The sequence below is a fragment of the Rhyacophila brunnea genome, unplaced genomic scaffold, assembly GCF_057557595.1.
Source record: "Rhyacophila brunnea isolate RB1 unplaced genomic scaffold, BYU_Rbru_1.0 scaffold_2, whole genome shotgun sequence".
NCBI lineage: Eukaryota > Metazoa > Arthropoda > Insecta > Trichoptera > Rhyacophilidae > Rhyacophila > Rhyacophila brunnea.
The window spans coordinates 26707798-26720514 of record NW_028232859.1 but is presented as its reverse complement, the minus strand read 5'-3'; the positions used below and the strand labels follow the sequence as shown (position 1 = coordinate 26720514).

General features: G+C 29.7%; 1 protein-coding gene across 1 annotated transcript in view; it reads right to left on the bottom strand.

The window, feature by feature from the left end:
• Nucleotides 1-7076: 7076 nt before the first annotated feature.
• The window catches only part of LOC147072116 (metabotropic glycine receptor), a 457878-nt gene continuing 452237 nt past the window's right edge, over nucleotides 7077-12717 (bottom strand). Inside the window, exons 9-11 of the mRNA XM_085946632.1 lie at nucleotides 10153-10258; nucleotides 8688-8870; nucleotides 7077-7904 (exon numbers count right to left, since the gene is read on the bottom strand). Coding sequence (XP_085802758.1) covers nucleotides 7077-7904; nucleotides 8688-8870; nucleotides 10153-10258 — 1117 coding nt within the window. The remainder of the gene's footprint in view (nucleotides 7905-8687; nucleotides 8871-10152; nucleotides 10259-12717) is intronic.

Sequence of the window (12717 nt, the reverse complement as noted above, 5' to 3'; positions counted from 1 at the left end):
AAAATAAATAAATCAAAAAAATTATCTCCTAATTTCCAAGGACCTTACGAAATTGCCAAGGTTAACAGTCCATTAAATGTTTCAATTAAGGTTCAGAATAAGTTAGTTAAGATTCACACAAATAGAATTAAGCAAGCTAATTTAGATCCCTCACAATAATCTCATTCAAAGGTTTATGTTATTATTTTCATTATTATATTATTATGTACTAATATTAATAATTGTTTTTCTATATGTAAAAAAAAATAAATTATATGTAATATGACTTCAGTTGTTCTATATCTATTTGTCACACATCACAATCTATTGTTCACAACAAAATCTATTTTCGAAAACCAATGTACTAATATGATTATAATTTCTTTTAACCAAACTCATGGTATAAATTGTGTACCATAAGTTTATTCTTTTGAAGGGAGATGTTATGTGCCATTCGAATTTGTAACTGTTAGTGAGTCAGCCAGTGGATTCGACCGGCTGAAACAATGAGTTCATTATTATTTATACATGTTAAATCTTGTTTCATTTCTTAAGTTTGTTGCATCATTTTTATTGTTCCTTTCTAGTAATATAAACACTCTTCAGTCGGACTTCTAACAAGAAACACATATTGTACCTACCTAGTAATATTCAACCTTATATTAGTAAAAACCAGTACCAGTAAAAATATGTTATGTGATTTTGTGTTATAAAGCGGAAATAAAGGACAACATTAAATACAATAATAATATCTTTTAATAATTCCAAGCCATAACACCACTTTTAACACACAGATGGTAAGAAAATTGGTTTGTTAATTTTTTCATTGAATTGAATGTATCAGGTAGTAAATTCTATTCACATTATGGAATAATATTCCTTTTATGTTCACAGGCGAAGGAAACTAAGGGTACCAGTTGATTCAAATTATCGCTTAATCTGTTCGGATGTTGATCAAATTATTAGATTTTGAATAAATTAAATATGAAAAACTACTAAACTGTTGTAGATAATGCAGAATTCGAACTATGACCGTATCACTTTTACGTGACACGCTAGTCATTCATAGGTTCGCTATCCATGTTCTATGATGTTGTCGCTTTTCATCATTAGCATTCACACCAAAAACTTGTAATGTGATGGGACCTATGAATGGGACTTCGAAAGTATTATTTAAGTTGATAAGAAGCTTTTATTTTTATTCAAATGTTGTCAGCTGATAGTAAATACCAAAATATTCAAATGAATACCTACCTAGCTACATATTATGTGTAATTATTTCTTTATAGAGACTGCCAAATTAAAGAAAGGCTACTGAAATTGAGTCTAGTTCGTTATGGTACAACATTATTATTCTTTGACGTACATACCTACCTATAATTTAAAAAAAACATACCTTAATTTTTGTTTTCTACTTTCAGTGAACAGGAATAAAAATTGAATGCAGATAGACGTCAAGTCTTCCCTTGATGGTTTCTATAAAGAACTGCAAGTACTGGACTTGCTTCAGATCTGCTTAGTTCTTTTACTGTGGGATTTGTCGCCATCCAAAGTGATACTAAAATGGGTTCCACGAGAATTTGATGAGAGTTTTACTTTTGAGAGGAAATTTATAGCAACGATGGTTGGAGGAAAAGTGATGAACTCAGTGTGGTCAGTAACGAGCGTTGTTACATACTTATTACATATGTACCTACTGTTCATTCTGTTTCTATGAAAGTATTTAAAATAAGTACATACGGTAATATTATTAGAGTTATAGCATAGTATTGATTTATATTCCAAGTGTTAAGATACCTCATGTATCCGTTAATTATTATCATCATCGTCATTGATGTTCAGTGCAGGTAGGTAGATCATGAATTATTAAGGGCACTACATTATAACGGGGCGGCAAGTTAAGGAATAAATGCGAATAATGCAATTTTTGAGAGTAGTTTTCGTGGACATGGTAAGATTGTTGCTCGATGAGATGTTGTAAAATAATGCCTTATAATGTATGTATAAAGGTCCTATTGGTGTATGGAATAGGTACCTATTCGGCTAAGGTGTTTATTTTAGCATTTGTGTTTGTTTTCTGTCATTGTCCTCTTTTGTGTATCATTTAACCTTGACAGTCTTGTCACCATACAGGAGAAATAAAATGAAATGCTGGAAGATGTCAATAGCTAGAGAAAGAAAGCAGAGGATGTAGAGTTTGGAGCGTCCAAGATGAGCAGTTAGCGCTAAGGGAAATAAATTTTGTTTGCAGCAGATAAGCAGTGAATATAAGATTTAGTATCAAACAAATATTTTGAAGGTATAATTATTATTTACCTGTCTCAAATTTATTTGGCACATACCTATTTAAATCTTACATTGGTATTTATTTTCAAAATATATTTTTTGCCTTTATCATTATTAAAAATTATTAATTAAAAACATAGTAATACATAGTATATTTATCTCGCGGGTTCACTGACATTATTATGCAGCAAAATAATACATTGGCAAAATTCAAACGATAAACTGTTCTGTGTCCAAGGTTGGTTCTTTTCTGAAATACATGTAATGTCTAATACTAATGTGAAGTATTCAAGGAAGATGTATAAAATTATGCATATACACATAATATTCTCCCACATTTGAGAGGTAAGAAATTGTTGAAATAGGTACCTGTCAAGGTAATGAAATCAAACACTGCTGTAACAGTTTTTTTCATATTCATGTTTATTTGACGATAATGTTTTTGAAAATATATTGCAATAATTATAATAATATATAACAAATTACATGTTATAAATATTTTGACAAAAGAAACATAACAATATTTTTTAACAATAGGTAAACAATATGATAGATGATAGAATATAATAATATATATGAAAAACAAAATTCCTGAAACTTGGTCTTTGTAAATCTTTTCAAGAAATAGCCGATGGCTAAGAGCATAATGCAGAGTTATCGACGTTAAGCAGCCGTTCTAACAATAATAATATTAAGAAACATGTTGCATGTTCTTTCTCTCTTCCACAATAAGAATAATATAATAATGTGTTTCTCACTGAACTTAGGTCACTGAGATTGGCCTCTGAAAGTTAGGTGCGTAACCTAGGGACATATCCACGTATGTATGGTTCTGCATCGCGATCCATAATTCTAAAATAATTTTAATATTTAGCATTTTTAAAAAATATCTTTATTTTTATGGGACCCAAGCGACCTTTGAAGATTGTTATGTGGTCCGATTTACATGTATGTCATTGTTATTATTGTTATAAACAAGTTGAATTAAATTTATTGGATAGAGAATACATCTTATTTTTACATTAACTGCGTCATTCACTTTAATGAAATATTATTAATGGTGAATTAAGTACTGCCAATCTAAGATCTTAGGTGTGAACATGAAGTTTTCTTCGCCCCATGGATGTGTTTCTAGGTAGTTTTTTTTATACTGTTGAAGATTATACATTCAAAATTTTGATCACAATACTGTTGATTTTTTTATAGTAACTACCCGATCAAATTGTTTTGTTAATAAATTTATGTGTAGGTACATTCTTAAAATGATATTTAATAATAAAACATTGACCACTCTGATCCTTGTAAAATACTGTATTGGTTTTTGTTTTTGAAAATGTCTTTAAACCAATAAATATTAGAAAATTTCACGCTATTAGTCACTTAAACGTTTCCTCAATCAATTTTATTAGGCGTGTACCATCAATTGTCGAGGAATTATGGAAACAAAATAATGCACATAAATGAGATACTTATAAATAATAAACAATAATTTTATATTGTACGATATTTTATATTGTAGATACAGATTTAACAAGGTAATTATTATATAAATACTTTGCATGAACTATAATGATATTATTCTAATATTTCTAAATGTAATATTATATTATTATGTACAATAGTTAGTTATTTACATATAATATTTTTGCTTATATTTTAATCTCACAGTAGAGAATTAATTATTATAAAATTTTTCAAAAAACAATATTTCCCATATATAACATAGGTAAATAATAAATTAATATGTAAGTAAGTACATATTGGGTGAAAGGTTTTTTTCATTAGGTGTTCGACCATATTAAAAAATATCACACTAAAAGTGTATTATACTAACTTGTTGTGTAGTAGGTATTCTGAAATGTAATTTTACAGAAAAATAATTTTCTTTAAAGTTTAATAAAATAATGATGTTCTAGAATTTATTATTCTTTTGAATTGAATATTCCTATACTATTAATATAATGTAATTTTAAAAGAGTTCATATGAAATTATTACATATCTGTTAATAATAAGAATTAAATGCAAAAAGTAAAAAGTAAAAATGTAGTTTTGATACAAAATGAAAAGGGCCAAAAAAATCACAGCTATTATTTTAGAATGATTGAAATAATAATAACAAGTGTATACAGTAAACCTACAATAAATATTTACAATTTATAACTTGGATATACATTGAATCAATTTGTTTTTATTTGATGTACCCTAAGGTTGTGATAATTAAAAGTTGCCATTTCACCGGAGACAATCCGAGAAGAACACAATTTGTCATAGAATTTAATTTATGGAATAAAAAAAACAATATAATCTAAATTCAAGCTGTCTAATAACGTACCTATTTATATAACTGAAAATACAATATGCAAATTATGACTTTTTGAAAATTATGATTTTTTAAATGGTATTATTGTTACAACATTTTCGTAACATAATATGGATCCTTTAGTAATTGATGTTAGGTAACTATGTATTTTTGGTTAGTTTATGTTAGGTGAGACGAGGTCATGCAAAATAAAATCAGGAATCGCAGATGATTAAAAACTGATTTTATAAATAATAAAATATCCATATTATTATTTCTTCTGCCCAACCAGTGTTGCCAACCGTACTATAATTATTATAGTACATAACTATAATTTTGAATCCGCGAAAAATGTAAAATATTATAATTTTACGCAAATTTGCCAAAAATGCTATAATTTTGAAGGATTCGAGACGAAAAATATTCATGAACTATAGTTTTTTCAGAAATGCTATAATTTTTACCCTTTTCTACTATAATCAACATAGAAAAAGATGGCAACACTATAGCCCAACGCCCCAACACAATGACGTCTTTGACGTAGCTGGCTTCAAATACTATTTATTATTATGTGATGTATTATTTTTGTCAGTTATTTTAAATTGACAAAATGTGCAACTTCTGTTTCCCGTGTCATTTAGATCTGATGGAATAAGAGATCTGGATATAAACGAACTTCTAATTAAGTAAATAAAAAAAAAAGTTGAATTTTACTACCATAATATACAAATAGGTACCTACTAACCCGTGACTATACCTATTACAATTAGGTATTTATAACTGTTATTGTTTTTTTTCACATACATAATTTGAAAACACTTCTGTGAAATATATACTTAACCTTTTTTAAAAATCTTTTTGAAAAAAATACGCCACCCAGCAGGTTCGAACATGCGGCCCTGGTATTCACGCCTAGAGTTGGGTTTCGGGAATTCTCGGAAGAAATTTTCGAGATTTTTCATCCCGAATCTCGAGAATTGAAATTTTTAACATTTCGGGAAATCCCGGTTCTCGAAAATCTTTTCTCGGGATTTCTTTATTATCAAATATCAATTGAAAAAACGTTTTTCTATATGAAAAAAGTGGACAGGAAACATAAAACGTTCAAAGACTGATCGGGGCATTTAACACAATTAAGCCAACGTCGACTCAAAACGAGCGCAATTTTTGCAACATCAGGGAATTTTGTGTCTAAAAAACGTAGGTACGCGATTTTCAGACGCAGCGATTGACAGTCTGTGTTTTTTGAAAAACTATTTTAATAAGTGATGTTTTGAATTATTTTTGTTTTCCTACTTCTATTTTGTTTGTCTTCTTACATAAATAAAAAAAAAACATATTTTTTGGAATTTGTCTGTTTTTACACTGATTTTAGGATTTTTACAGGTTTTTTTAAATTCCCGGATATCTCGAAAATTATCGAGAATTCTTTTCTGGAAATCCCGAATCTCTGGAAATATAATTACCTTACTTACTAACCGGTGTCAGGATCACACATTTTTTTTGTTATAACGTACGAGTACTATTTGCACATAATTTAATAAAATACTTTGTTATTCAAAAAATAATTCACAAGATTTAAGAATGTAACATTCTTTTATTGAACCTAGTCAGAGTCAGAGATGTCGTGGGTCTGGCGTTTGAATCCTGGGTCTGGTTATGTTGTTGTTCAATGTATATTTGGACCCAGAGCATGGAGCTATAGGTTGAGCAAATGGCTAACATCCATTCTCGTATAACAAAAATCTGTTAAAACAACCTCCGATCCGAGGAAACTCACATGATCCTCTCAGGATCGAACATAGTGATGTAAATGTAATTATTTTTTCAAAAAAATATTTTTGCAAATTTTAATTTAATCCGATTTAATCAGTGTTAAATTCATACATACCTGGGTAGGACGTGGTAAAATTTTATCTTTCTACATTTTAACGAGGCAATGCTCGGTTCAACGCTTCATAATCATAGCTTTTTTCTTTGGTCAATCTTAAATATTTACAAGAGGCAAACGAATAACATGACTATGACATGAGTGTTCACTGGAACAATAGTATATTTAAAATATTGTTGGATATAAATATAACATAATTGTCAGAATTCATATTTCGATCATAAATAATGCCATACTTACATAAAAATAAAAGCATTTCGATGTAAATATATTATAATAATGGTTATACTATTTAATATATTGTATTAATATGTAGGTATGTATACATCAATCTATTTTCGCGGATATTATTTTTACTATAAGATTTTAGGAAACTATAACTTACGTTGATATGCATTGTACGTATAATAATAGGTAATATTGAGATTGATAGTAGATAGGTAGTTGTCATTGAAACTTATTCTAGGATATTTCGAGCGCGCTATGGTTTCATTATATTTATTATATTATTCTGTTACGTTGAAATGAAGTTTACTGTCTATTTATTAAATCTATTATATATTAGTTAACACCACACATTTTCGCTGCATTTAATAAAATAAATATTATTACGTAAATATTTATACTGTGACTTCTTCCGTAAAGCGACTTTTGTCATCTAAATTGATGACAATCGCGTGAGTCCTGGCGTGCCCCGATTTAATCGGAGTCCGTGTAGATTTTCCAGAAGTGTTGTTAGGACTAGTGTTGTCTACGTTCGGAGGGCTAGGGTTTTTGGGGAGCGCACCGGTCGACTCGGAGTCGCTGGGCTCGGTGGACTTGTCGAAGGACCGCTGGTCTCCCTTTTCCCCGCCGCTCGGGTCTAGGTCCGCTTCGTCACTGCTCACCCTGCTGATGCACTTATCACAACCTTTCGCACTATCCTCGTTTGAGTTATGTACACTTAAATTAGCATTCGAATGGGATTTAAGTCTCGATTTATGTTTACTACTGTTAGCGTCGTCGTCCGTGACGACGGCTTGAGTTTTATTATTAAGATTGTCTTTATCACTTTTGGGTCCGCCGTTTTCGCAGTCGCAGCCTTTCATCGGACTGAAAGTCACATTGAGGCGTTTGGATTTGGTGGAAATGGAAGCGGCGGAGTCGCACGGCTCCAGGACATACTCTCTGCCGCTGCTGCTGGATTCTTCGGCGGGAGTGATCGCCGAGCAGACCATTTTGTCAGCTATGGCCGTGAACATGTTGTTCAGTTTCGAGGTGTCTCCCCCTTTGCCCTTCTTCTTCTCACCGTTTGGCTCCACTTCTTCCTTCAAAGTCACTCCAAGCGAGTCTTGGCGGACGGCCGCTTCTTGCATGGCGGAGATCTTGGCAGTCAAGTGCCGATTGCCGTATCGCATATTCTTGTCTTTTAGGCTCTCCAGTTGCGTATATAATCGGCGAAACTCCTCCTGGAATTGAAAAATAAACCAAATTATAAACATTTAAAAATATATAATAGGTATTAACTTATGGATAATGAGTGCTATTTTTTTAAATTTTGTATAATATTCAATGAATGAAAAATAATTTAATTTTAATATTTTTATTATTTTGCAATATTATTATTGGTATTATGAATTTGTTTGGGTTGAAACTTTTTATAAAAAGAATTATAAGTACTTGTGGCTTTAACATAACATAACAAAATATGTCATACTTTAACGTAGCATATAGATAATGGTCATTAAATGTTGTATATTATTATCTTTACACAATGTAAGCTTCATTCATTCCATCCAAGCACATTCATTATGTTTTGGCTCACGCCAAAAGATTAAAAACCATCATTTTGTCCGTATTAATAAATCATATTTCATTTATTATACTATGACAATATTTAATGTTTAAACTACACGAACAAAAATAAAATTAAAAAAATAAAGTAGGTTCTAAGCTAAGGGATATATTATAATTTAACGGGGGTTTTGGTTAGTGCATTAATAAAATTATTTTGTCAGTTATTTTTAATGTTTTGGTACATATTGTATTTCCGAGTATTGTATACTCACTACTTAGTGATACAGTTAAAAAAATAGGAAGTATTTATAAGAAAACTTCGTACCTATGCGTAATACATAATGATATCCTATTCAGTAAGAATGGTGTTAGTACAATAGACTCTTCTTTATAGGTACATCTATTAAATACTTGAAATATCTTTAAAACTATTTAATGTCTGTGATTGAGCATACCTGAATATCTTGTTCTGTCACTTTGGTGTATTCGTTCAGGCCTGCCGACGAATTAGTGCTTGTGGCGTACTGAGAATTTCCTCCAGATCTTGTTTTAGGCATGAATTTACCGGTTGGAGGTTTTCCCACCATGCTGGAGCTTTCATGATCACCTTTACCGTGACCCTTGAAGACTAGGTATGCCTAAAAAATTAAAGTATTATTAAGTTTTAGAATAAATTAAAAAACAGTCAAAAATTTATTTAACAGTAAACGAAGTAGCCGAGAGTATTTTATTATAGGATCATAATAATAATATATACCAATGGAATAATTTAATTTAATCAAGAGAGGCCACGTTATAAATTAAATTAACCAAGGGCAGATATTTTAGAGCTATTGAAATTTTATTTTAAAAATATAATATTTCATCTTAACATAAAAGAGTATTTAAAAATGTTGGAAAATACTGAAAAAGTAATACATAATTAATAATAAAGCACATTGAATTTTCATTAAGACAGAGTATAAAATCCTACTTTGTTGAAATTTATTAAAAGTCATGATGATTGTGTTTTAAAAGAATATCATGGTAATAAGCAATGAATGCTGCCGCTGTAAAAAGTGTGCGAATGATACGACAGCCATGAAATGGTTCACTCTATAAACATATCACATTATCGTGAGGTTTGATAGTTTTGACAAAAAAACTTACGCACGGTCAGAGATTCGCCGAACGAGAGAAAGATAAATATAATATTGTTGATGTAAATACAGTTCACGATAGCAACCATAATAATAATCATATTAATTGGCCTTGCCTAATTGTTGCACACTGGAAGAAATCACATCTGCGAATGTTCAATAAAAAAGTTTCAATTTATATGGGTAGGTTATGAGGGGTAGGTATAAAACTAGTATGTATATTATTATTATTAATAGTTCTCTTAAAATTGTTTTATTCTATGTTACATAATATACCGTTAATTTTAACGTGAAATTACTTTTATACACCCACCTAAATGTCTATATCGATAGAAGCTGATAGATAGTTTCAAAAATATTAACACGCTTAGTTTAGTTTGTACGGTGAATGTATAATTTTATTATAATTATGTTTACCCGAGGTTTATCCTACAGTATAAAGTAAGCGTCTACTTCAGATTTCACAGATTTTGGTAGACAGGGCCTCGATGGCATCTGATAATTTTAAGTGACGTTATTCTTTTATGTTTCGCATTAAGGATTGTTAATAATACACCTGTTATTTAAAACTTGGGAAAACGTAGCTTGCAGCGCAATTGTCATAGCTACTCTCAAGGTCTCAAGATCAGTTTGGGTTTGGTTCCTCAAAATATATGAAACCGCTACGGGTTTATCGAGAATAATAACTATATGAACTTAAAATAGCAGTGTCGCCATTATGGTAAAACTATATATAAAAAACAAAATATTGTTATATTGTTATGCATTGTTGTCTACATACCTTACTACCGAATATCAGGCATAGCAGTAATGTTATGGTAAGCTGCGTATGGCAGAAGAAAATGATGTACAGTAGATCAGGATTGGCTGGTGACTGAAGAAATAGCCTGAAAACAATAAGAAAACATAATATGTATTAGAAACAACATTAATTTATCTTATATTCATAATAAAATCTATTGTTAATATAATAATATATGTTTTAATAAAAGTATGAGTCAGACCTCGTGGCATACATATAACGACGAAAGTTGAAGTTTGGGTGTATATATATAATTCGTTAGCTTAACGTTAACTTTTATTTAATTCACGACTATCTTACGTTATGTTAGGTACTAGGTATGGATCAGTTGTGCACGCTGATATGGAAGAGAGATTGCACGGCTATTCTAGCGTGCTACGAATCAGCGAAAACCGGAGGACCATGGGGTCATATTCCGTGTACTTGTTAACATTATTTTTATTGTACTTATCTAAAGTCTAAAATTTTGATACATTTTAATGATTAAAATATTTTCATTAGGAATAAAAGGCGTATGTCTATCCAAATTTGAATTATTCATTGAATGACATAGAATTTACTTGGTTGAATTATATTTAACAAAAAAAAACAGAGTAGGTAATATTTTTATGTATCTTATAAAAATTCGATATTTATATGCACAAATCGCTCAATCTTGTCAATATGATATGTATATACCTATTGATCGACGACTTATTTTGCTTGGCATGACAATGTTATTAACCATATATTATATTTAATGTACATTTATAAATTGATTATTAGTCAAAATATTATCAAACTTTTAAAATATAAATATATATTTTAAATTAAATAACTTTTAAATCTTAGAATTTAGTTAGTTTTTAAGTGGGTTTCATTGTAACGGTTTAATTGATATTTATATGTGAAAAATTAAGGTTTTTATTCTAAATGACCAATAATTGTCTTTATATTTCTCATGATTTATATTTCTAGTCAATTTCATTATTTTATGCATTTTGGGGCTAAGAAACACGGGACTGCAGTTCGAGTGCGCCGACGCAGGTGTTACTTGATTCTAATCGGATGCATTTTAAATTAATTAAGATTTTTGTTGATACATTCAAACTGTAGTGCTGTGTGTTTTAGCCCTTAAGTAGCTAACCGCGATTATAATAATATTTTCTGATAAGCTAGGTAACTTTAATATATTTATTATTGAACAGAGAATTTCTTAGATTTTTGATTTATTATTATTCATATCTTCAATAAACAATTTGCATGTTTAAATTTACTAGTTGTATAACTATCTGCTTCATTATGTATTATTTATCAGTTTACAATGTCCCTTTGAAGCAGATGAAATAGATACTCACTACCAGTACTAAATATTGTGTTTTTATTTTAATTAAGTAATATTAATTATTAAATTCTACGAATTAGTTTTTAAGTCGATAATTATTTAGGTTGTCAATGTTGTCATACCATTATTTCCGTTGGAAAAACCATTATAAAGACGACTTGATTATTCATTTTAGTTATACAACAGGTATATCAAAGAAAATATTAAACATTGCTGTAGCTTTGAGGCTTTGTTTCTAAGAATTGAAAGCAGTGGTTGTATACTTCTCACATCCACGTTCTACAGTATTCTAATGTATTGGAAAATTAAAACACGGTTTGTTTTATTAATCCGTAAATATCTTTCACAAATCCAAAATCCTCATTAATATTTGCGCGACTTTCACTGTTTTATAAATGAGCATTTAAAAAAAATCAAGGGTCTACGGCAAAAACTACATCGCCAACTTGGCCCCTACGGTAACAAAAAAATCGCTAAAAATTACTAGACAATCAAACATAGATAAAAAAAACTTTAAAATATACATACCCATTTATAAAAAAAAATGTGATACATTGATGGGCATCTAGTGATTTTATATTATAAATAATTAAACTGGTTACAGTACTAGGTATTTTACTAATTTGATTATTCGCATTTTTATGAAGGTACACTTTTATTTAAATCTCATGAGATAAAGTTTCGCCAGTATGCAATATTAAACGTATTTCACGCTTTCCCACTCTTTATCATATGGCATTAAGCCCATCTTCGTAATTAGGATTTAATCATGATGCATAATGCTAACTTTATTACTAAGTCGTTGGCTCAACGGCAGTATGGAGCTCGTAAAACGGGGACTATGACAACATTGAATTTAGTAGCATATGGGGTTATGCGACTAGCATGTATTAAATAGATAAATACAATTTTAGAATGTAATTATTATATTTTGCAGAAAAGATCTAAATGAAAACGATTCTTTTATTATATTAATATTTTCAGTAATTTTTAGATGTTTATATGAAAACGACTCGAGAATTTAGTTTATGTTGTATATTTTAAACAATGAATTGAATGCAAACATTATTATGTTTTTAAAAATTGTCTCTACAATTGGATGTAGATCTTGGCCGCCTCATGAATAGGTTTCATAGCATATTTTTTTAACGAAAATTGGGAGGTCAAATCCGGGATGATTACCTGAGACTCACAACTTCGTATGCAGACAGAAATTGCGG